This window comes from Phaethon aethereus (genome assembly GCF_964289735.1).
Source record: "Phaethon aethereus genome assembly, chromosome: 6".
NCBI classification, from domain to species: Eukaryota; Metazoa; Chordata; class Aves; order Phaethontiformes; family Phaethontidae; genus Phaethon; species Phaethon aethereus.
The window spans coordinates 19,690,728-19,717,499 of NC_138580.1; the positions used below are offsets into that span (position 1 = coordinate 19,690,728).

Here is a 26,772-nt window from a genome sequence, read left to right on the forward strand (position 1 = left end):
GGCTTGTATACCTTGTTTATATGACAGATATTTGAAGAATAAATTTCATTCTCTGAAGTGGTATTTTGGGTATCTGAAGTGGGAGATTCTTATTCAAATGAGAAAAGAAGAGCAGAAAGTGCTCAGCATTTTCTGAAAACCACATCCTCTAGAACATTTGAAACTGGGAAGCAAAACTCTGAGGATATTCATTCATCAGCTTAGAAAATCTTGTCATAAAAGCTACAATTTCTTAGTTTCATAACAAATTGTATACCAATGTTAGCTCTTAACATATCATATTTTATAGCCGCAGTATAGATACATATACTTTTTATTCGTATATAAGGCTAATCATTAAATGTATTTTTGTTAGCTTCAGCTTGATTCCTGTTGAGATAAGACAAGGGGTAATGGTTTTAAACTGAAAGAGGGTGGATTTCGACTAGATACAAGGAAGAAATTTTGCACAATGAGGGTGGTGAAACCCTGGCATGGGTTGCCCAGAGATGTGGTAGATGCCCCATCCCTGGAAACATTCAAGGTCAGGTTGGATGGGGCTCTGAGCAACCTGATCTAGTTGAAGATGTTCCTGCTCATTGCAGGGGGGTTGGACTAGGTGACCTTAAAAGATGACCTTCCAACCCAAAGATTCTATGGTTCTATGGAAAAAGTTCCCTTTCTAGAGAAGAATAGGCTCAGGAGGATCTTACCACTGTATATAAATATCAGAAGGGATGCTGTAAAGAAGATGGAGCCAGGCTCTTTTCAGTGGTGCCCAGTGACAGAACAAGAGGCTACAGGCACAAACTGAAGCACAGAAGATTCTGTCTGAACATAAGGGAACACTTTTTTACTGTGAGGGTAACTGCGCACTGGCAGAGGTGGCCTAGAGAGGTTGTGGAGTCTCCATCCTTTTAGATATTTAGATATTAGATAGTCCCGGGCTACCGGCTGTAGGTGGCCCTGCTTGAACAGGGAAGTGGGAAAAGATGACCTCCAAAGTTCCCTTCCAACCCCAACCATTCTGTGATTCTGTGATACTGTGATGGTAGGTTTGAAGTGCTCTGCACCATTTCTAACGAATGACTGCAACATTACCTGTTATTAGCACAGGCCAGCAATTTGATGTTGTGTATGTTTTTAAGAGGGTTTTTTTGACACTCACAGCATCCTAGGACATTTTCCCCCAGGTCATCAAAATACATGGTTGCTCAATCATAAAGCTTTCAGGTTAGACATTATTCCAGCAGCTCAGTGTAAATGTCCTCTGCTGAAGACATATTCCCATTCTTTGGCAAGAACACTGTGTAAGGCAAATAAATTAACAACATGAAAAACAATGAAGCAAAACTGACTGCAGCATGATGCACTTCTTTTTTCATGTTTTATCCCCACAGCTGCTTCCTACAAGGCAAGGTAAATGGTGGACAGTTTGGAAGATGTGTCTCTGACTGCCTTAGGAAACAGACATAAGGGCAGATTAAAAATGAAACAGCTAATGCATCCCTTGGGAAAGAAACACCTTCTGTTATTTTATTTGACACATTTTCCTGAAATGTCCCTTATTCCAAACACTTCCAGAAGCTTCTGACTACAGGCCTGTGGGCAGGGTGTGAACAACACATTGCATCACTTTATTATTTATAGTCTCCTCAAAGGGCCAATTGATCTGGCCAAATTTCCAGAGCTTATAGGATTTTTGAAAGAAAAAATAAAAATAAAAGTGAAGGAATTTAAAGAGAACTTATATATTGATATTTATGTGAGATTGATACCATGCTTTTTTGAAAATTGCTCTAGGTTCCCATTAATACATTCAGGTATCTAAAACCTTTAAGCATCTAGGATAAGAGCTTGATTTTTCTCTCTTTCGCCACAATTTTGCAATGGTTTCTGTGGTGTTGTATCAATCTAAGAAATTGAGAGTTAAATCTCAGTAATTTTAACTGAATTCTATTAGTTATTTGTAAAATAACCACTTTCCTGAGACTACTGTTGTGTGCAGCAAATGCACATAGGACTATATAATCAACATCTAATTAGCCCCACTTCATGTTATATTTGCTTAATGTTAACTTTCTTAGAGCTATAATTTTTTCCTTTAACCATTATAGCAGTTGAATTTTAATTACATTACCAACAAAAAGCTCATTAACGTCACTTAATTGGCAGCATTTCCAAAAAAACCTGAACTAATTGAGTATTTTGTGAAGAGTTCCCATCAAAGTATAATTTAACCATTACAAACAGCTTGGCAACTACATTTACATAAAGACGTGTCTGAGGAATGTTCTCATGTGTGGAAAATCAGATTTGCTATTGCCATTAACAAAACGAAGGAAGCTGTTACATAGCAAATCACTTCCACATTTTAACGATTTTGGCTAAACTGCATGTTTTTGTCAAGAGGGTCAAATGAAACCCCTTGCTTTTCCACAAAGAAGCAGCAACTGATCTCTGACTGAGAGTAAGGAAGCAGCTTGCTTTGTGGGAAGGCTACTCCACAATCTTTTTCAGATTACTTTGTACTATCACTGGCTAATAGCAGAGATGAAATAGTGTGTTAGGCAGACCATGGTTCTTACAGAGTACGCTAACTCAGAATTTTTTAAACATGTGACCAGAGAATCATTTAATCTACAATAGATCACTTGCCAATTATCTTGTTCATATTCTTATATTATGACAGGACTGATTTAATTACTAATCAAAAGAATACAAGTATTCCAATCATTATTAGCCTCTAGCATTTTTAAAAGACTCTCTAAAATAGTTTCACTGGAAACAAAGCAAAGAAAGCCTGCATAATCCTTTGATCCTTCCCCTCCAGTCTGGGATGAATGACGCTGAGATTAATTTGAATGCTGAGGTGATGATTAGAGAATAAAACCAGGCGAATATGGCTCACATATTCTGAATAGAGGGAGAAAAAACACTGAGATAAAATAGCTATCATGAATGTCCCGCTTTCATATTTAAACCTGAACACTGAGAGTTCTGCAGAATCAAGGTTTCAAGTAAGAGTTGAATAAAATTTTAACACAGCACTCAATATTCTCAATAATTATCCAAATTCAGCTTTAAATATTGTGTGTTCCTATCCCTACTTGGATTCTTTCCAAGAAATGGGAAATAAATTTTGAGAAACTGTTTCTTGTTAGGATGCTAATTAGGTACTTTCACTGCTTTCTTTGTCCTTTCTCATTTTACAGTTGTAGTTAACAAATGCAAGCATATTCATCTGGCAGTGTGCCTTTGCAATGGACCACCTATCTTTGGATTGCAGAATGTAAGTTTAAGAAAGATGGCAATAAATGCACATGGCATTTTACATTCTGATTTTATTTTTTCTATCAAACGGGTGTTAAATGTGCCAAAACGTGTATTAGCGTAACATTTGCTAACATACAATATCAAAAGTGGATGTAAACATCAAGTTTAAAACTTCAAAGTTCCTGTTATCAATTCACCTGAAAACTATATAACCTGGGCACTGTTATCATTGCGTTCTCCCAGAAATGTATCAGATGCCTTAGCATGCTCTGAATAGCCTACTTATTCTGACAAAGAAAAACATTGTTTGAGGAAGTGGGTCATATGTGTGTAGAGATGTTTGCTGGAAAGGCCTGGAATTCCATGGTTCTGGTCAGTATACCACTGAAAAAGAAAAAAAAAGCCATAAAACCCCTATGTTATGTTTTCAATTCTGCAATAGTTAAACAATACAGGAACTTTATTTTATTACCATATAGAAGAAAGTGGATGCCTCAAGAAAACAGAGGGACTTGCTAATCTTTTTCTTTTCATCAGTGTATTCATATTTTTGCTGAAAAAAGGTTTCTAAACCTTTTGTAATCCAGGAGTAAGCATTACTGCCTCGGTCCTGACAAGTCAGTTTTATCAAGGCAGGTAAAAGAGCTTTGATATACCCTTAGGGTTGAAATGACCTTGACTTGCTGTATGGCTTGGTAATAGGGGTCACAGTCTTGCTTAGGAATAGCAGGCTCTAAGCAACAAGCTTTCAGGTAAATGTTGTGGACTTCTATTCAAAACATCCTGCATTACTGCAGGACCATGGACATTATGAATGGTGTACTGCAAATAAAATACACATGAATCATGCTAAATAACTGACACTTCCCCATAGCTGAACTATAATGACAACTGCATACAGTATACCAGATACTTGAGAAATATCAGTGAAGGAGTCAGAAAATGTGGGGCCTACAAAACCCAAGTACAGGGGGATCCCTTTGTGATCCCTTTTTGAGGAGTTCATGGGCCTGGGAGAGTGGACTCAGGCAGAAGGCCAGTATGTTTGATAGCAGGCAAACACTTTGGTCATTAGCCCTGAGAAAAAAGGTGCAGAAACAGAGCTTAGTGTGTAATTCAGAACTACTTTCCCATGTTCATTCCTCTTTTATATCCTCTAACCTCTTGCCTATGTGTTTCTCTCTTTGCCCGTATCTGCCACCCGAAGCAAGTTTTGTGGAGAACTTGTTTTTTTTCTGATCCTGGATATACTACTTGGATACCTTATACCCTTTTTGCTTGTTTCACCTCATGCCTGTGGCAGGCATGTCCGATTCAAGGTAGAAACCATCAGGATCAGTGATGGTTTTGGCCCCAGAAGCCAGCTCCTTCATCTTCCTCTCTTTTACTAACTACTAGCAACTTTCATAAGGAAGCTGGATTCTCATTCTTCTCCGTGGCTGATTTTAAAAGCCTGTAAGTTATTCTTGACAAGACAGAAACCCTTCTAGCATCCAAAGGGCAAGAAGGAGAACAAAAAAAAAGAGCAGGCAAATCCTTTGAGGAAGAAATTGTTTTAGGACGATTAACAAATACACTAGCAATTGCCAGATTTCGAAGCATGTTCAGTTGAACTGGGTTCTTAAAAACATTGCCAAATGTCAGATAAGCTTACTGATAAAGCAATAAACCACTGTTCAAAATGGAAAATAGTCTGTTATTTACCATTGCCTGGAAATCCACCTGTGCATTAACCAGAGCTTTTGCGATTTGTGCTGAGTTCTGAAAATGTACATTATCTGAAAAAAAAAAAAAAAAGAGATTGACTGTTAAAATGTGTAAATACCACAAAGCATAAAGTTATAGTGCATTAAGTTGTGTCCACTAATTATCAACTGATACAGTTGACATTACTAAGAATGAGTAAGCATCTTATAATATGTCATATGGAAATCTACCAAAGATCTAAGTACTGACCCTAATCGAAGGAATAGAAAGATGCTTAATGTTTTTCAAACAAAGTGATTCTGGCTCTGTATTTGTACTGCCGTTTGCAAACCTCACCATCTGCTGTTCCATGGATGAGAAGATACTCTACGTTTTGGAAATTCTTTGCTCTTGCCATCACAGTTGAATTCTGTTGAGAGGAAAAAAGAACAGTTCAGCAGCTTCAATTTAAACCACTCAGTCACAGAGGTGAATGGCTTTCATTACCTAGTAGAACAACAATCAAACAGTTGGAGTGGCATAATAATGACAGCAGTGACTTCATATCAACTGGAGATTATAATAGAAACCATATATATTTAGTGCCTTTTCTAAGGGCCAGTTCACAAAAAGCACAGCACTTGCCATGTGTCATTCCCTAAACACTGTAATTCCTGGCTATGCAGAAAGCTCAACCAGGGCAGTTTAGTATTGAGCATTTCTGTTCTTTGAGTTGGGATGGAGAATAGGTGCTAAGAACATGATCCAAAATTTTTAATAGGAGTGTTTCCATTAACTTCTTTCGGTGTTAATTTAGGTTTCTCTGTATCCAGAGCTGGTATGTGTGCTGCTAGAGGAAGCTAGAGACTTCCTGTCAATGTGGAGAAAAGAAGAAAGGCAACCTGTTCCAGGTAGGGGAAGGTGTTCTGACTGTTTAGTATGCCTATGAGAGCTAAATTTGCAGGAAGCAGTTTGCATACCACAGCTAACAGTACCAACAAAAACCTTATAAACATCAACATTTTAACCTCTCTCACATGAGTTCTTTCTAGGCTAAGGGTTTGCACTGGCAGAACTGTCTGACTTGTCCAAGTGAGAAAATAAGGAACCTTCAATTTAGCATATTTAGGATTGATAAATACAAAAATACAAGTAACTATGGAGATATGAATTTCACAGCAGTAGCTTAGCTGCTACAGGACTGCCACTATGAGAGCTGGCAGGTCATTTTCTTTCTTCATAGTTCTACTTGTGCATGGAAGTGTGATTCACGTTTAAGGCAGATCAACACAGAAAGAGAATTCTCACCTTGTAGTGTTCAAGATTATCGGACTCTACAGGAAGACCCATAAATCGTTCTGTGTAGATAGATGCTGCAATATTAAAGAAGAAAAAAGCTATAGATAAAGAATGTACAGATATTTTTGTGTCTCCAGTGACATGTAGCAAATTAGATGTTAATTTTAACTCTATCTGTTCTGCTGGGTTTCCTCATAATACACCAAATTTAAACATATTTTAAAAGAATCAACTGTGAAGGTTAATTAATAAATGTCCTTCAAACAGTCCTTGCAGAAATAATGGTTTGATACTCATCAGTGGAACCAACAGAAGGTTTTGTGGATAAAGGTAATTAACTGATACTGCTTTATGCTATTGGGTTGAACTTCAGAAGTCAGTTGAATGAGCCAATGAGGCAATAAAGGTGCACAGTGGAAAGATGACATAGACTATTTTTGACACCTTAAAAAGAGACACTGAGCAGCATTCCAACCTGGGATGTGTATGTATATCTACAGTAAATACAGATATATACATTGTCCTTTTCCTATTGAACGGATATATGCAGCAACTAGGGGGAGCAGGAAATGATACAGGCACAACAGATACAGTCCACAGAGCTCAGCAGAATTGCATTATAACAACTAAGTGGAAGATGTGGCTTGTCAATCACTGAGGAAGAAAAAGGAGATAAATTGCAAATTCTAATAAAACAGTCACAGATCTAATGCTTTTAAATATAGATTGTCCCCAAGTGCAATTTCCCTTGCCATCTTATAACTGTTCAGCTGTTACTAACTCTGACACAAAATGGAGGCAAGTGGGAGGGTTTCAGAGAAAAGATTATGGTCCAGACTCTAGTCTGTGTATCTAAAAGACAGTGGGACAGAATTTAGAAGCTGTAGGAGCCAGTACATCCTCTGACATACTGATACTACTTGGACACTCAAATATGTAGCATCCTGTAGTTTTGTCCCTAACACAGTTCACCCTAATGTTAACATGATCTGTTTGCCAAAACTTATGATTCATGACTTCCTTTTGTTTCCTTCCTTCCTTCCTTAGTGGAGGTACACTTGCTTGTTTGGATTTTACAGTGTGTTTTTAGCAAGATTCTTTAACTCCCTCCTGAAAATTCAGCTAAAGACAAGACTTCTATGGTGCGGTCTAATCTACTTTAACTTAAAAACTTTGTTCAATTTTTAATGCTTGGACAAATGTTTATAACTCTTCTTTTACTGAAGGACTTTTGCAAAAATAGTGCTTCCAGAATGCCTGCATTCTGGAAATAATTTTGTGATCATGAGTGAAAGTTTCTTAAAAAAAACTTTATGCCAGTGAAAACATGAAGACTATGCTTCCTGTGTCATACAAATGTTTTCCCTTTTGTTTGCAAAACACCATAAATACAAGGAATGTCTGTGCTAGCAGTCAGGGAAGGAATCTTTCCCATTTAACCAAAAAATTTTCTCATAACCAAGACTTCTTAGCAAACGACCATATGCTAAGTAAATGTGTTCAAAGTGTCAGATTTTGCTCATAGAAAACATGCATGCCATCATTCTTTTTTACACTAAGGTTCCTTTACACCATGCCAAAAGCTTAACAGGTCTGCAAGTAAGTATCAGTATATGCCTGCTTTATTCACACAGTAAGGCCCTGGGAGTATACTCCTGGAGTTGTTTCCTCTCAACAGTTTGGAGCATAAGTCAATAAACATAAATATAAATATGTCTCATAACACAACAACACAGGAAATGTGGCTGACTAACATCTAAAGGGAAAAATATTTAATTAAAAAAAAATACCAGACACAACTGACTCCCTCTCTTTTCCACTGCTTTTGGGAGATAATTTTGCAATCATCAGAGATACTGAATTCAGTGATACTGTTTTAACAGGATTTTTAGGGAGATCACTCCAGCAGTTTATCAAGAGGGCTTTACACACTTACTGTTACAGATGTGCATATGGAATTATCTGGGCATACCTTCTACTATGTGACAAAGTCTGTTCCAAACTGCCAGTTGCAGTCAGTTATTTTCAGCAAGGAAAACATTAAACTTAAGGTCTTAAGAGTTTTATGTCTAGGTAATGGTAATGTTTTTAAGTTTCACATTGCCAATCTCTTGCAATGATTTCATTTAGAAAGTCATTAAATGCTACATCTTGCTTTCCAAGTCAGTATTTATGACAAGTTTCCATACCGTAATATTCCCAGCTGGAAACAGGAGCCACAGCCATTCCACATTTAAATACTCCACTGCCAGATCCAAGTGCCAAAGAAGTTACGTACCCACCATAGGACTAGGGAGAAATCACAGACTGTTTAAAATGATTGGTGAAGTATTCTTTTGTTTTCTGACTCACACAAATTAATTCAAAAGTAAACATTTTACTTTGAATGCATGAAGGACAAAGCAACAAAAGCTTTTTAAATTAAAAAAAATATTTCACATAGATCTGATATCATTTCTTGTGAGAGAGATTAGACAATTTTATTGAATCACTTCTTCTTTGCTACTTCAATGCTTATCACAGGATACTGCTCTTATTACCACTTAGAATCATCGAAAAAATTAAGTTGGTAGGATCCTTCAAGGTAATCTAGGGCAACCTCTCTCTCAAAATGGGGCTAACTTCAGATTTAAATGAGGCTGATCAGTCACATCCACGTTACACAGCCTCTCTACTCAGTGTTTCAACACTGATCACTGTCATAATAAATTTTTTCCCTAAAAACATAAACAAAACTTTCCTTGTGTCAACTTGTGTTCATTGCCTCTCGTCCTTTCAGTGTGCATCTCCAAGAAAAGTTATAGGTTTTTCTCTCCCTTAACAAACTACCTAGCTTTTGCTAATGATTGGCATACTGAACCAACCCTATCATCAGTACTAACAGGCTCAGCTACTTGAGAACTTGAGGTTGGAGCAATTCCTCCTTACTGCTTGCCACTGTTCCTGTTATTTTCTGGCCTGGTTCCTCAAACTTGGATCCAGCAAGGAAGAAATTCATAGCTGGAAGTTCGTTAAAGAAGTAATTAAGTCTGTATATCAAAATAGATCAGTGCAACTGTGTGGGGCCAGTTGCTGAGACAAGAAAATACTGTAAATAAAAAGCATTTTGTTTGGCTATCCATAGGATGTGGAACTGGGGTTGGAAAATACTTGCATAAGGTCTCTGGGAAATAATGGGTTACTGTTTACTTTGGAATGGAGGGATAAAAATGTGGGGAGGTCATGAAGAATTCTAAAGATTATCAACCTCATCAGTAGCATATGAAAGACTAAGGGAAATAAGCAAAATTATTAAATATTTTTTTGTACAAAATTAAGTTAGTCCCTCCCTTCTTTTGACATTCCATCTTGAAATGACAGTGAGGGATATGCTAATGGAAACAATAATTCATACAATTCTTCCAGCTCATTTGATTGGCTTATTTGATCATTTTAAAAAATCAGTCCACAAGGTTAAAAAGTAAAGAATTAGGATCAGGCAGATAAATCTATGCACTGTAAGAAGCAGAGATATAGAGTTCAAAACCTGAATTACTTTAGTAGTTATTTAAGAGCTTTTTCTATCCGTAAGAATTTGGTGAGTCTGAAGGTACGATGAGCTACACAGTTCATACATACCTGCCAAGCTGCAGGCTATAAATAGGGAGACACCTTTCAACTCCTTTCAAAGGTTATGGACCAGGAAATGGTATAATAAATAGAAAAAAATGGAAAAAAAACATTGACAGGTTTGGCAATAGTGCCATTATTTGAATATTACATCCACTACTGGGATACAATGCTATAGATGTGTGGAATCTCTTAACTGGTTCTGGAAACACTGTGGTGAAATAAAATATGATGTGATTAAAAAAAAATATTTTCATGTGGCCTTAACTTACTTAATGTCACTTTAGAATTACTCACTTGTAAGTGTCTGTGTTACTTAATTTCACCATATTGTACCCCATTTTATCCTGGTGTTATAGCAATGTCTGACCAAATATTAGTTGGTAGCAGCTTCATAGAAAGATTTTAGCAACCCTGCCCATGTACTATCTAAGATCAGGTAACTTCTGTAGTTACAGTTGAACTGAATCTTAAAAGATCCATCCTCTAGTGTATTTCTGGGCAAGCTTCTTACAACGAAACTGGGCCAACAAAACCAACCAAACAAAAAACCAGCAGAAAATTCACAAAACAAACAGTGACAGATCAGAAGAATTCTCCTGGCAACAACAGGCAGTTAAAGAGAATTAAATAAAAGGTCTTTCTGAATGATAATCAGAGAAAAAGGAACATGTATAAAGAGAAAAATATTGGAAAATGTTAATGCATGGCTATCATACCAGTTTATTCTGTAAGCTTTTTTAGTTAGTCCTGCCTGTTACTGCTGGACAGCCGATACTGATTTACTCAGAGCAGGAGTAAGGGTAGGCAACATAGGTCTGGCCTCCAATCCCCTTTAGCAAGTATTCCTTACAGTACTGTCCCTAATCCACGAGACCCTCAAGTATTGCTTATCAGCTCGTTCTCCTGCATAGTATAATTCTGTTATGCTGAAGCTGCTGAAGAACCCCAACTATTCCAATAATTTATTTTTCTCCTATTAGAATGCAGTGATATCCTAAAATTTGTACTTGAAGTATGCTACTCTATTTCTCAGTACCTAAGGGTAGTGGAATCTGGCCATTTAATAATAAAGACTTGCAATACATCTGGGTACAAAGGGTTCTGGGAGTGTTACAAAGCAAAGTGCATGAAAAAATCAAAGATGAAAAATAGACTGGCTAATTATTTGGAATGACTCCTATACTCTGCAATTTTTCTGCTTCTTGGTGAAGTTGTCAATGTTGTACACCCCTCAGACCCAGATTCATCCCTAGTGACTATTGAAAAGCCAGCCAAGTATACAGTGATTCAGAATGATGCAAGGATCACATTTTCTGATGAGAGGTATTCATAGGAATTTTTTCATTATCTTAATCTCAGATCAGAAAGGGCCAGTAAATTCCTAAGTTAAAAGTAAAACCAGTTAAAACCTTTCAATTTTGCTTAACTTCCAGTCCAAACAATGTATTAGACAAAAGTTTTTCAAAATTCCCTCTTGAGCTGCCAAAAATCCCTTTCTGGGGGCTTGCACTGTTGCAATTGCAGGTATAGAGGCACTAACAGGAACTATCCGCTTTGGCAATACCATCAAACAGTGGTAGGAGAAACTTTATACAGATTTTGGACAGAAGAATTAGGATTAAAGACAGATACAAAAAACCCAGCCACTTACCCAGCCCCATATTGCTATTCGTTTCTCATCAATAAAACCCATTTCTATAAATTTCCTGTGGAAAAGAAAATCACAGAAATAAATGCATTATTACAAAAGATTGCTAATATTATAACAAATTAGCAAAAAATAATTTTTCTGTCACTTTTTCCCACACATCCCACCAATTTGAGCAAAATGACAATCAGCATGTCTGATTTCTACAAAGCATCAATTATTCAATAATAGATATTTCAGAGGAAAAGGAAGAATTTTTCTTGAAAGAATAAAAAATGCTGAAATTAATACTTTATTCATATTAATTTTTGTTCCAGTGGATGAGGACTCTGACCAACTGGCTTCTCAGAAAAAAGTTATTTTTTCTTATACTTAGGATCCACATGGATATTTAGTCCAGACTAGATTAAACATCATACATTATACTCATGTTGTACATGTGCATACATATATATATCTATATGTGCGTATGGATATGTACAGACATACACTCACATGCATGCAGAGAAAAAAGTTCAAAAAGTGTACTCTTACTAATAACCATACTTCATTTCCCATAGCTCTACCTCCCCACAGGCTATTATTGTTTTAATGCCAAAGGTGCTGGATTATCATTAACATTCAGACCTTATCCTGCAAGATGCTCAACACACTCATTTTACGACAAGTTGGTACTCTGATCTCTCAAGAGCAATAGTATCAACCTCTGAGATTAGGGATTCTCTGGCACAATCAGTTTTTTTTTTATGTGCCTGAAAAGTGAAGAGCACATACTGCTACTATAATAAAAAATAATAACGAGGAAAACATCTTCTAATGCTCCAAGTAGGTAATGAGCTTGCAATGGATGAAAGGTGTACCTTATGCACTCAGTAGTCATACAGGTCAAAGAGAATCATAAGTATCAGGTCTCCTACAAAAATCCTGCATCACAGTCTGAAGGCTGTATTTCCAGAGCTGTATTAGCAACAGCAAAGAAAAAGGGACGAGGCAAAAGACCACAAAGGTTCAAGAGTGACAGATAAACAAAATAGGTTCAGATACATCCCAGGAAACTTAGCAGCAGCTGCTAGCCTTATTTTACTAGGAAAAGCACGACTGACCGACAACACCCAAAATGCAGAGTACTGTCTGGGTGGGACAAGTTAGAAAAGTTAGAAAAGCCAAAAAATTATTCAGCTTTGTTATATTGCTGTCTTAATCCCTGAGGTTCCTCCTACAGTAAAAGCCCCTCCAAGAACTTCCCAGTAGAGTATAGGATCCTCTCTAAAAATCATGCATCTTAAACCATGTGTTAGATCAAGAAGATGGAATGCAATGCATTTAACTGAATAAAAATTTAGTCTAGGTGCTGACAGAAAGCTGGGAAGTGTGAAGTCTGAGGTCATTTCTTCACAGCCTGTCTCAGCAGATTTTGCAACTGCAGAATCCGTTTAGGTTCCCTCTGTCTGACATTCTATGTCTGAGTGACGATTCAGAGTAATAAGAAAACATTCTCTCGTAATATTTTCAAGTATGCCACTGCTGCTAAAAGTTTCAAGAAAGAAAATAAAAAAATAGATTAATAGAAAAACCTGACATGATATACAGCTATTCTGTTTAATTTATCACTGAAAAGGGTAATGGTGTGTTTATATCATTGAGGAGGAAATGAATTATCACAAAGCAGAAAGAGGAAGGAACAGATACCTTCCTCACACACACTTGTAAATACAGGCAGTGTTCTCAAACAAGTGGAGAAAGCTGTGGAAATCTGGACTGGTACATCCAATTGCTAGCTACGCTACTCAGAGTTATGTATGTCTATTACTGGGGGAACGTGGGTATTTACTATTGCACCCAGAAATCTATCCATGCTCTGATGTGACAAATTCCAGAACAAAGGCTAGACTAAATTCCTTATTCCTGCCTTGCACTCATCTCTGTGGGGTTCAAACTAACACTTCTTTAAATGCTCACTTTAGCAGTGCTACTGCATCTGTAAGCTTAACAGGCAGCCTCAGCTTTCACACCCTCTCAAAACCTCTGCTTAGGGAATTATTTTCCTTTGGAACACTGTAAGTGTTTCGATGCAAGGGAGCAACTATTGGGGAAGACGCTTCCTGTTGTTCATAACTATCCTAAAATAGCATGGAAGGCAAGTTTATGACTATCTGACCTCTATAAGGCTTGTGTCAGGATTTGGTTTTTCTACAAACTTCACATTTGACCTTTAGCTAATCACTGTGGTACATCACTATGGATCTTTGGCTAATCACTATGGTTACTGAGGTCGGTTCCCCGTACAGGGAACACTTCAGAATAATGGATAATATGTTGGCTTACCTCTCACCATTGACGCTTCTATTTCCTTAGGCCTAGGATTGAAGCCTCTGATGATGCTTTTATAAAATAGAAGTGGTGAGGTCCAAATGTGGACTTAGTATATGGTCTTAATATACCACACAAAACCCCACTGACATCAAGCAACTCAGTAATACTTAATTTCTACAAGTCTTCTTGTCTTATTTGCTGGAGACCTCAGCTCTCCAGAAGAAAGGCTGAGAAGCATATTTAGTATTTTTTTCACATTACTTCTTGTAGGTATGTAAATATAGCAGTTATATAGGGAGATACTCTACTTACTTCACTGCTGAGATTTGGTCCTCAACTTCATAGACTCCTAGTCTCCGATATACTGCATGCAAAATCTTGTCACCTTGATAAGCTGTCCCTCTGCCATCCACTAGAGCAATAATAATTCCCTCTTTGCTTGCAAGATAGGTTATCCAGCTAATGCTAAATGTTTCCTTTACATTCTGACTGCAAGGTCCTCCGTACCTGATGATGAGAATTTACACATTTTCAACTGATATTTATAAATTCATAGATGATTACTAGATACTGGACTATAGCTATAGATGCTCCTTACATTTTCTTCACAAGTATTTTGCTATATGGCTGTGGTTCAGAGAGCTCAGTGGACAAACAGTTCAACTACCATTTTCATAGACTTGTGAGATTTTGCTATCTAAAATCCATTTTAATCCTTTAGGTCTTATGCCTAAGGCAAATAATGAGTTTTAGCTCAGACAAAGGAATGCAGCAACAGGTGCTTTTCCTAAGGAGAGTTCTTGGAAGAGTCATGCCTCAAAGACTCAATTATTTCCTCTCTCCAAATTCCTTAGGTGTAACAGCCTTTTTTGGTGCTTTTCTGCTTTTCTGCATTTGAACTCCACCTGACGTCAGCAATGCAAAAGAAAACAGGACAAAAAAAGTACAGCTCCTTACACTTTCTGGCCATCCTCAGACCTTGTTTCAGTAGGGAATATCATGTGCTATTGGAGCTGTGGGCAGAAAACACCCCACATAGATGAGCAATAGAGAGACACTCCTCATGAGAATGGCCTAATGCAAATTACACATTTGACCTCAAGGACACAACTGACTTAATCTTCTACTCTAAACTTCATTCAAATATATTTAGCATTCTTGGACCTTTGGATCATCAATGGTTAATAAAAAATGATGTAAGGTTTATTATACCCACTCAGCTCTCCTTTCTGCCTTTTGGTTTTTTTGCACCACTGCAATTTTTGTTGCCTTTCCTGCCTGAGATAAATTAAATTCATGTCAAATGCTCTTTAGAAGGAACATCTGATCAAAGAAGCCAGTACACATGGTTTAAGGGTGTTTGGGTTTTTTTCTTAAAAACTGAAGCAGGCTTTTGTATTTTTCATATTAGCAAAGCTGAATTCAATAATTTCAGACTGCGTCATGATAAACGGAAGCAGCAACACAGCTCAGAACTCCAAGCAATAGCCACAAGTTTTTATCCTTTATCCTTCTCTGAGGAACTAATCCTTGCCATGCTAAGAGATTAACATTAAAAACCTCATTGATTTCCATTGGGTTGAATTTCAATTCCAGAAATACATTAAGAAACCCACCACCCAACCAAACAGAACTAAGTGGTTTTTATTTTGCTTCATAAAATGTTGCAAATATCCTAGCTTTTATTAAACTATGTTTTCTGACAAAACAACAACATTCAAAGAAAGCAAGTGTTACATACACCTGAATAAGCAGAGGGTACTTCTTGGATCTATCAAACTGTGGGGGTAGAAGCATTTTGTACCACAAAGCTAGAAAAGACATATTAAAATTATATTGTTAATGGTTAAAATGATTCCTCCAAGCATAATCCAGAGTTTGGTGTAATAGTATATGAAAATGAATCAGCACAAACTACACAATGCATGAACTGTGAATCACAGAACTGATGCAAGTAGCTTTTTATATTGAGCTGTTGAAGAACAACTTTGAAGAAATAAAGTGCCCACTTTCATTTTCATTTGGCTATGCATAAAATTATTATTTCACATAACTCTAGTTTCTCAGTTTTCCAGGTGCCTAGAGAAACATAACTAGGAATATAACTGTTGTTAAGATTATGAGAAATGAGTTTTGGAAACTTCGCATTGATTCATTATGATCCACTGATCACTGTTGTGGTTAAACCACGACACCATGGAATATTGTTTGCAAAGTCACTAGTGAAACAACAGCATATGCAAGTCAATATAATGTGTAACACATGAACAGCAGTTTACATTTCACATTGTATTACCACCATACTATAATATTGTTACATGTTATTTAAACACTTTACCAATAATATTAAAGAATTAAAAAAAAATTGCATTGTGAAGCAGAGATATATTTTAACTACTGTTTTACTGAGAGATACCCTGAGGCAAAGACAAATTGGTTGTTGTCAAACAGGGCAGAACCAGGCCTCTTCTTCCCAATCTGACAGGCTAAGAATTTTGTTCTACAGAAAGATGATACTTACTATAACAAAATGAAGGCAAAACATTAAAATAGTAGGAATAGGACGTATAATAAGTGTAATTCTTACTTATACCATCCACTTCAAGTTTATTAATTTCTTCTTTTGGCAGTTTGATCTCTTGCAGAGCAGACTGCAATTCCCAATTGTCTTCCAATACTCTGATCTCTAAGTAAAAGAGATGCCTGAATTATTACCTAAGTTATTGTTAATTCCTCTTCATTAATTGAGATTCCTTTATTTGTGTTATTAGAACAGAAAGGAAATCGGTGACATTTTACAAGCAGAGTAATGAAATCAACTCAGATACTTCTAATTGAACTTGATTACATAGCTAAATAAAAGCAAGGCACTGGAATTATAGTGCACAAATATCTGTTAGATTTTTATAGGATGTACATTAGGAAATGCAAATCATTTCACATGTTGCCTCTGAGTGTTAAGAGTTCCGGATGTTATAAAGAAACTCCTTTCTCCTGCAGAGCCCCCATCCCAATTTTGTAATATGGTGGGAGCTGGAAATGCAAAATTCATCCCATCATGCAAAATACAGTCTTAGATGTCCTCTCTTGCTTGCCACAGTAACATCAGTTTAACCTCTGAGACCTTTGGGCAGCATGGTTAAACACATAGATCACAGAATCACAGAATCATTAAGGTTGGAAAAAACCTTTAAGATCATCAAGTCGAACCACCAACCCAGCACCACCAAGCCCACTAAACCGTATCCTGAAGCGCCATGTCTACACGTTTTTTGAACACTTCCAGTGATGGTGACTCCACCACCTCCCTGGGCAGCCTGTTCCAAGAAATTTTTCCTAATATCTAGTCTAAACTTCCCCTGACGCAACTTGAGGCCATTTCCTCTCATCCTATCACTAGTTAGTTGGGAGAAGAGACCAACACCGACCTCGCCACAATCCTCTTTGAGGTAGTTGTAGAGAGCGATAAGGTCTCCCCTCAGCCTCCTCTTCTCCAGGCTGAACAACCCCAGTTCCCTCAGACGCTCCTTGTAAGACTTGTGCTCCAGAACCCTCAACAGCTTCGTTGCCCTTCTCTGGACATGCTCCAGCACCTCAGCATCCTTCTTGTAGTGAGGGGCCCAAAACTGAACACAGGATTTGAGGTGCGGCCTCACCAGAGCCGAGTACAGAGGTACAATCACTTCCCTACTCCTGCTGGCCACACTATTTCTGATACAGGCCGGGATGCTGTTGGTCTTCTTCGCCACCTGGCTCATATTCAGCCGGCTGTCAACCAGGTCTTTTTCCACCGGGCAGCTCTCCAGCCACTCCTCCCCAAGCTTGTAGCATTGCATGGGGTTGTTGTGACCAAAGCACAGGAAATAATGTTTGGGAATATCTTGTTTCTGGGCTAATACAGGAAATCTGGTTTCTTAAGGGGCTGTGGCAAGCCCTTGTTTAACCACTGTACAGTATATTCCCACAAAAAGGTACTAGACTTACCATATAACTGTCCTTAGTAATATATTATTGCATGCTTAGTGAACCTCGTGTTGTTTTTTTAATCTAAAAAATATGTAAAATTTTTGTTTTACTTGCTTTAGACCCAATTTACAGTTACATAATTTAAAAATTACTATTTAAAATTTAGTTATTTGCCAGCATAGACTGCAGAACTACATTTTATGAATCTGCTCAGCATTACTTGTTTATTTATGTGTTTTCCCATGAGTAGTGATGGATGAAGAATATTGTACATAATGGAAATCTGTGACTTTTAGCTTCACTTTCAAAACAAAAGAACTTTTTAAAACTGCAGGAGATATTTCCATTAGTTTACTTTTTTTTAATGGCAACCACTTCCAGTTTCTGGAAATGTTCAACAAGAAGTACTTCTCTCAGCACGTCTTGAGCTAGATAGTGCTCAGGACATGCCCTAAATATAACACTGGAATTTGTTCTTTCAAAGTACTCTTGACAAATTTTGCAGATTCAAGTGTGTTTTTATGACTGAAAGATCAGCCTAGCTTTGGGTACTCACCCAAACTCATCTGAACCCTTTACATCCTTCCCTTCAAAATTCCTGAAACTTGCACATTACCACTAATGAATTGTAGGCATGCTGGAAGGAGCTTCCAAACTGGTTTATCTTAATTTAACTGTATACCTCCTACTAAAATTCATGGGTGATATATTTTCAAAATGTTGCCAACTGCAATGAAAATGGATCTACTAAAAATAGCTTTGTACCACAGAAGAGATTATGAAAGCAAATGACTTAAAGAAAACTAATACAAAAAAGGTCATGACAAAGTCAAAGAGAAGCCTGAATTTGGTTTTTATTCCTGAAGAATAATAGTACAGCAGAGTGAGGCCTCATGAAACTAGTGGTGAAGATCCATTAAATTAAATTGTACTCTCCTGCAGAGAGGTTAAGAAACATGTATTTGTAGTTGGGCACTTAGCTGCATTTCATGCAATTCATATTTTGGTAAGAAAGTAGTAGGCACCCTTAATACACACAGTCATAATGAATCATGGAAAACAGAGAGCTATGACAATGGATTAAATATGAAAAAAATCGATGAGCTGCATTCAAACTTTTAAACATATTTAAAACTTCTGCAAAAGAAATACCAGATCACAGTGTTTTTATAGCACAATTGCAATAGACACATTGACCAATCTTCTCCATCTGCAAACATTCTTGAGTGGTTGAAAACTTAGGTGTATCAACTCCAGTAGGAGTCAAAATAATCTTATGTTGCAATTCATTGACTTCTACATGAAACACCACTGCTTAATTAGCTTAATATTGCGGCATTTGTCTTCCTTATGTTTTTATGTGTCTTCTGGTCAGACATCATTCAGTTAATAGTGGGTTATCAATACGGGCTGAACTGTTAAGGACTCTGACATTAGAACTACCAGTGCGTTTGCAATGATTATGGGGGAAGGAAGGGGGAATGCCTAAACACTGAAGTTTTTTACAGGACCATGATAGGGCTTTATGTTGGAGAAGAATTTTTAGGGAAAAACAAGGGTCAGAGAGAGAAAACTCACTGCAGAATAATTAGTATTTTCATGGTTATCAAATCCTGCTTGGCCTGGTGGCAAACAGTCCTCACTAACAGGCTACTTAAAGAATGAGGGCTCTGAATGTTTCTTGTTGGAGTTCCTATTTTGTATCAATAATCACACCTTGTCTGAAGCAGTTCTTTGAACTGATCATCTGAAACAGCTTCTGCTCTTCCCTGACATCTCCACCTATGGCTGAAGAGCAAGTCACTGATCCAAATTCTAACTAGTACAGTACAATAGCTCAAACTGCAAATAGTGCACTCTAAACTAATCTCTAAATAGTGCACTGTTGCCTTTTGTGTAGGGTAGGGTTGCTTCACAAAAAAACTCGGAAAGTCTTGTGTTCATCCAAATGTGAAAAGGAATAGTTTGGAAATCACAATATGTTTTCTACAAAATTTGGCTCAATATTTGGTAGACAAAATGTTGCTGATGTTCATTGCATCTCTAGTATGTAAATAGGAAAAACATCAGGATGCTATAAAAGTGCTGGACTCAGAAATAAAAATAAAGGCATCAGTGTGTTCATTGATATTTGGATTTTACCAATTAACAAATTTAGAAAGACACTAGATATTTTAATAATAAACAAGATGAAAGGCTTCTTGATCACAGTCCTAAATACCATGTTAGAGGATTTGCATAGGGAAGATCAATAAGAAAAACAATTGCTCAGAAATAGGCAGGATATTTGCAGTACCTCTATCACCGTGGTTCTCAAAGAGAGTGGAAATGGGAACCCCAGGACCTGTCATAAGAATGATAAAAAGGCAGTTTATAGTTTGAAGCTGGAATTTGTTGATGGAGTGTGTATTACATTAACATTGGTAACTGACAGGTGTTAAAGAGCTCAAAGTTGATACACAAATCTGAATCTTCTCTGCTGTATAACCTACTAGTCCCTGCTGCACAAAATACATAAGGCCCTGTGTGTACATAGGCTTGTATACATACAGGCATTGCTTAGCAAACATAATAGAAGTAACTTTAAATCTAACAAACTCTTCCTCCATGGAGATGAAGTGACATCTAGGTAATACCTGAGATGTGATTACATAAGGCAAATGCAGAATTAACAATGTGAAACATTCTTCTGAGAACATGTCACATCATATTTGTGAAGGTGAATGGCTTTCGTATGGTGATGACCTTACTGACTATTTTGTGCAAGAATGATTGAAAGGTGTTATTATTTGCTACATTTGCTTCTCTGCTCAACAGAAGTTCGAAGGAACTCTTCAGCTCATCAGAAGAACAGTAAACTTTATATGAAATATGCAAAAGGAAAACCTTGGATAGTTTTCTTTCCTTTTTTTAGATTGTGACTTCACTGTTCTTTGTTTACACCAATGCATGAAACCTCAGATCGCTGAAGCTACCTATTTCAGCAGAGCTAAGACTTCATCTAATACTTCGGTGTTACAAGTGGTTTCCATGATCATACATCTTGATGAACTGTATTTTTCTTAGTTCAGTTATTAAAAATATTCTCAGGTAGTAAATAGCTAACATTTTGTGGCTAACACCAGTTTTAATAATTTCAGTTGAGAAACATATTGTAGTAGTTTCTCATAGCTAAGTTTGATCACATGAATTGGAAATCAGTGTGTGTTTCTAAATCCTGCTCTTGCTGCTGCAAGAAAAAGCGTGACTTTGATCAACCAGATTAGAATCTGTTTTGTGCCATGAAGAACTTTCACAAATTTGTTTTTAATTCTAAATACCCCAAGATTTTTGATGAAAAAGTAAAAAAAAAATAGAGTGAAAATATTTGTATTTTCTGAAACATCTTCCCAAGGGCTTTGAACATGGAAAAGTTTCTTTCTGGAAACCTCCCCTGGTTATTGCAAAAATTTCTATGACTCATCTATCTGTCGTTTGGGATAATCAGTATTATCTACGCTTCTGATAAATTTGAAAGAACAACTGATTATATGTTTGCTCCCATGCTATACATACCGTAACAGATCAAGGCATAATACTTAGAATGTTCACTGAACCTTGCTGTATAATACTGGCATCTCTCTTTCCTTAAATTGCAAGTAATGCATTGTTTTCTGATAGGTTTACTTCCAATACTGATTCTAGGAGAGAAATAAAATAAAGCAATATTTATTTTTCTACAACTAACTTCACATGTGTCTGCCTCATATTCTAGAACATAGGCACTATACTTTCAGAACGGTTCAATATAAAAACCAAATATCTTCCTTTTTATAAATTTTTTTCCCAAGAGTGTATTTAAACTTTAGATGCTGTTTTTCCTCAATTCTCAGATATAATCTGAGGTCAAGATTTAGTTAAAAGAGCTTGTGAAATTACACTTTAAACATCTTGAAACTAAATTATTTTATTGACAAATTCAGATGTATCATCTATCAAGCTAGTATCATTAAGATAATGTTGATAACACTTACTTGTAAATATTCCTTCTTCCTGGATAGCCTTCAAATTCATTGCTTGAATAGAAACTGTAAATTCATTTATATGTTAATAAATAATCCATAAAGTGATGACCTATGAACCAGCATCAAGATGAAAAGCTGTCTTGGAAGTTAACTTAGACTTTTTGAGATTTCTGCGTGTGATGGAAGAGCAAGTTAAGCTTATATACCTTTCATCTTAATAAATCTTTGCTTAAACTCTGATTAGACAAATAAACCATATAAATAGGAGTTCTAGCTTAATTCTCATGAGCTAATCACTCCAATTATGTAAACTATATCTATCTATATAGTAACCTGAATGAGAGACCATGAAAAGAGAGATGATTGAAGTGATTGCAAATTGTATGAGCGTTAACCACATGCTTAAATTTAAGTATTTCTAAATCAGTCTAAGATGGGTGATTGAAAATAAATAGAAAAATGAGAGCAATTTGCAAAGAATCTCCCATAAGTAAACCAAGTTTGCAAACCTGTGCAGTGTCTTTGCACACAAATTTGTTGTGGATGCATTCAGATAGATACAAAACAAATTATACCTAGTTATAACTTGATGAGTTAACAAATGGTGTTGCTTTTACTGACAACACTCACAACCTGTTCTCTTCTTCATGATACTTACATTGCATCATTTGTTACTCTGAAAATGTATATTGCCTCCCATTCTCCACTTGTAATTTGGATTGCATTCTCCTGTGAAGCAAGACATACAAGTTACCGAATATTGTAGAATTATTTCAAGAAGTTACAGTAGATCAATTTAGAACACTTTCTTGACTTACCACAGAGCCATTGATGTAATGAATATGCTTATAACCCTTTTTGTCACTAAAAATTTTGTAGTATGAACTGCTGTCTGATGTAAAATATGGTGTAGAAACAAAGAACTGAAACAATGGGAAAAAAATGGTAGATGAGACATAAGTAAGAGTGTACCAGCTGTTTAGCAAATTATAGTACACATACTAAAAGTAACAAGATTATTTAATCAGTTCAGATGGGACCAAGCAGTTTGCACAAGTGTTTACCTGTGATATTCAATCTCCCAGTCAGTACACATTACAATTTCTAACTTGTCGTGTCAGATTTCTTAAGCTGATAATATAGATGCCTCAAGTACCCCACAAATGCAAGCTCTTTACTTATAAGTGGAATAATTTGTTTGTATATTCTGAATGACCTTTCTTTAGTTATTTAAAAATAGGTAGAGTTGATTTTAAAAAAGATAAGTTTCTGAATAAACTAGTAGAATCATAGAATTATAGAACAGTTTGTGTTGTAAAGGACCCTTAAAGGTCATCTAGTCTAACCTCTGTGCAATAAGCAGGGACATCTTCAACTAGATCAAGTTGCTCAGAATCCCCTCCAACCTGACCTTGAATGTTTCCAGGGATGGGGCATCTACCGCCTGTTCATGAATGGTGCCAGACTGAAAATCTTGTGGACCACAGAGTTTGGCTGATTCACTGAACAAATACACACTATCTGAAGTTTCCCATACTATTCCACTAATGTTAAAGAACAGATTATTCCAGGTAAGACCATTCAACTTTTGCTTCCTTTCAAACCATTACCTCTTTACTAAAACTATCAGTCAAGGATCAGTTACTGCAACCGCGAGTGTTATTTTCAAAATATGAACACAGAAAAATGACCTACAAGCACTTCAAACATAGCACCAAACATTTCTGAGTGAGTAAGACTTTTGAATAATACTAACCCACGCTTCACTAGAACCTATGACCAGAAGCTAAATTGGTCTGGAACCTGCTTCTAATATTTCTAATGCTTGAAATCCCATAAAGGCTAAAGCACGGATTTATGCATGTATGCCATTTCTCTCGTTCTAATAAAAACCTGTCACCACAACCTCTAGAGAAGTGGCGAAAGAAGGAATGGACCAAGTAAAATAACTAATCCATGTAAAAGTGTAATCTTCACTTCAAAGAAAAACATGTCTCTTAAAGGACAGTGTACTAAAAATCAAAACTTTCAGATAGATCCACTGCAGGATATTCAGGCATGGTGTGAGGTTCCCCATATTGAATTCTGGTAACTTCACCTGCCTGAGGAGTAAACGGAAGTGATAATACATACTCACTGTTAGAATATATGACTTGAATACTGATCTCACGCTCTTTACAACTTCCTTGCAGGTTTGTTTTTACTGTACGTTCCCAAAGGCAGGTGTTATGTCTCTTCCATGAAAAAGGTTACTTTTCTTTTGCTTAGGGGTAACTGCAGAGAAGTACCAACTACTCTTGTAAGTCCTACCTTGAAGGTTCCTCCCTAGTTGAACATGTGCAGCACTTGGCACTAAAACTGTGTTCTGAAGGGACAGGTTTTATTCTTAAAAAGCTATGGTATGACTGATCTTATCTCTTGCCCTAGTGACATCAGAGGAATTTTACATCTATTCTTTCTCTCCAGGATGCTTCTAAGAATTACATTGCAGTATGAATCTACCTCTTTTCATGACTTCCCTCTCTTCAGTATAGTGTCTAATCAGTTGGTCTAAAATTTGCAAAAGGACACAGAAAAAGGGTTTTTAAACTCAGAGAGCAGGGAGCCAGATCCTATGCCTAACACAGCATTAAAAGTCTCAATCCTACAGTGCAACAGGTTTAAGCAGTAGTGTTGTATGACTCAGAATGTGCTTTATGTTTCAAAACACTGCCGTGAAGATGCAGAAAGCTCTAGATATCATTAAATCAAAATAGAGTACAACAAGAAAACCTACTCCGCCTGCCCATCCTGTTTGACTCTCTTCAATGTGCTGTTGATTCTGAAAAACAAAATCAAATGTGCACTCTTTTAAGAAGTTCAAGAATGAGTTTATGGAGATTCAAAATCTTCAAATAAAAAATCTGTAGTCACTTGTAAAAGAGAATTTTAGAATACTTGCTATGAAGGTTCAGGGACTTGAAGGTTGTCTGAAGTAAATAATATTACTGTCTTAATACCATTATGTTAGTTAAAATATTATTTTTTAACAGCTGTCATCAGAGCTAAATAAAATTTAAAGTAATTGTTTTAACCTTATGCAACATTTTCACTGAAAGCAGGAATTAACAACTACTTAGTCTCATGTTTTTTTCAGTAAAAAAACAAGTAAAATAATTTCAGGAGTAACAATGTTAAAAATCTGTGTTAGATTCTCAGCTGTTTCATTTGACATATTTCTTTTAATTTCAAAGCTGTGATGTTGATTTATTACAATGGATAATGTGACTAATAGGTACATTTTTAAAATGTAAACCTTAAAAACCTTAAAAATACAAGCCATATGCTTTAACTAAGTAAGGTACATAGAAATCAAGGATCTCCATATTTGGTGCTCAGCTTAGAGACGTGAAAGGGCCTGATTTTCAACACTTTTAAAGAATCTTACAAATAACATATTTATAAAGAAGAATGAAGGACTGGCGAAGATCATGTAGGCAGCAAAAATCACCCAGATTATCATATTCTGAGACTGTGAATATAAGTTTAGCAGGGTCTTAACTCCTTGTAACATCCTTAAAGCTCATTTTAAAAGAGACTTCTACTGAGCATAAATGGATCAGTACATCCTGCAGCTAAAGGTGCTTTTACACTTTTATTTATGTTTTACTTTTAAAGTTTCTAGTATGTTTTCAATACTTTCCTAAGACTTTTTCATTGAAGAGTTTAATATCTTGCTTGTTGCATGGAGTAAGTGATTTAATATTTAACAATTCTGCATTCAGTCAATGTATTTCTTTTTTGATCTTGCAAACTTTTCTTTTCTTCCTGTTAATTTCATACGGTATTTCTTTACAGTCTGAAATAAATTAAACATATTTGCTTTCTGAAGAATATGGTTTATATTTGTTATCCTCAATGTAATCTCATTAGCATTCAGAATCATGCTTTCTCCCTTTCAACTTAGTCCCTGAAAAGTGACTTATTTGGGCAAAAGTTGCAGGTACTGTTTAGTACTTTGCAAGGGCTCCACTGAGCTATTAACTCAGAAGACGGATTTTATTTCTTTTAAGTAAGACAAATGGGATGTATTGTTTTATATCTGCATCCTACATTTGTTTTCCTTTCTTTAAATTAAGGCTCAGGTCTTGATGACATAGTACATTGAGGATATATTTAACTTCTCTCATATGAGTAGTCCCATTGACTTCTACAGGGTTTTTCTGTGTATTAAAGTACTTACAGACTTTAATGGGAAAACTGGCATCTTTATAGGAAATCACAATTTCTTCACAAATACATGCCTAGCTTTTACTCACATGAATAGTTCCACTGAAGTCATATTGGTTTCTATGGTCTATTCACATGAGCAAGACTTGAACACATGAACATTTTTGATGAATCAACACTTTAGGAACATCTTGTGGATTATATTTTGTTATTATTTTCAAGTACATAAAGCCTAGCACATTTATTGTACATTAGAGTCTCAATTTAATCTGAAATGAACATGAGAACTATTTTCACCAATGGAAACGTACAGAGATATACTTTCTAATGGCAAATATAGCTAATGCAGCACTCCCATCTGTTCACACTCCTTCAGTTGGCCATTTGTGCAAACTTTAATGTGATAAAAGCATTGTATCACTGTATAAATATAGAATTATAGAAACGTCAGTAGTGACTCCATAAAAAAGGTTTCATGGAGAAATGCAATTAAACAAGGATCATGAACACAGTCCTGCAAGATGTTAATTGTTTTGGTCTGGTTCCAGCAAAGCAATTAAGCACATGCTTAATTTTAAACACATAAATAGACCAATTGAAATAAATACAACTGCTTGCATGCTTAAAGTTAAGCTTGTGTTAAAGTACTTTGGTGGATTTTAGTAGAATCCTTGGACCCTTAATTTTTTTTTTTCCCCTACATTAAAATATTTAGTCATTAAAATGCAGGTTACTTCGAGGCGAGATAGAGGTTCCATGTTAGGGTACTTGTAAAGTGGA

The 26,772-nt window shown here is 36.3% G+C and overlaps 1 protein-coding gene across 1 annotated transcript in view; it reads right to left on the minus strand.

The window, feature by feature from the left end:
* Positions 1 to 3,852: 3,852 nt before the first annotated feature.
* FAP (fibroblast activation protein alpha) overlaps positions 3,853 to 26,772 on the minus strand; it is a gene marked incomplete at its 5' end in the record, with an annotated part of 41,893 nt that continues 18,973 nt past the window's right edge. The window contains 15 exons of the mRNA XM_082001189.1: positions 3,853 to 4,077; positions 4,960 to 5,033; positions 5,299 to 5,371; positions 6,250 to 6,314; positions 8,430 to 8,529; positions 11,504 to 11,558; positions 14,126 to 14,320; positions 15,555 to 15,624; positions 16,401 to 16,499; positions 20,076 to 20,123; positions 21,335 to 21,459; positions 21,793 to 21,846; positions 22,442 to 22,512; positions 22,602 to 22,706; positions 24,560 to 24,604. Coding sequence (XP_081857315.1) covers positions 3,973 to 4,077; positions 4,960 to 5,033; positions 5,299 to 5,371; positions 6,250 to 6,314; positions 8,430 to 8,529; positions 11,504 to 11,558; positions 14,126 to 14,320; positions 15,555 to 15,624; positions 16,401 to 16,499; positions 20,076 to 20,123; positions 21,335 to 21,459; positions 21,793 to 21,846; positions 22,442 to 22,512; positions 22,602 to 22,706; positions 24,560 to 24,604 — 1,284 coding nt within the window. The 3' untranslated portion in view covers positions 3,853 to 3,972. The remainder of the gene's footprint in view (positions 4,078 to 4,959; positions 5,034 to 5,298; positions 5,372 to 6,249; positions 6,315 to 8,429; positions 8,530 to 11,503; positions 11,559 to 14,125; positions 14,321 to 15,554; positions 15,625 to 16,400; positions 16,500 to 20,075; positions 20,124 to 21,334; positions 21,460 to 21,792; positions 21,847 to 22,441; positions 22,513 to 22,601; positions 22,707 to 24,559; positions 24,605 to 26,772) is intronic.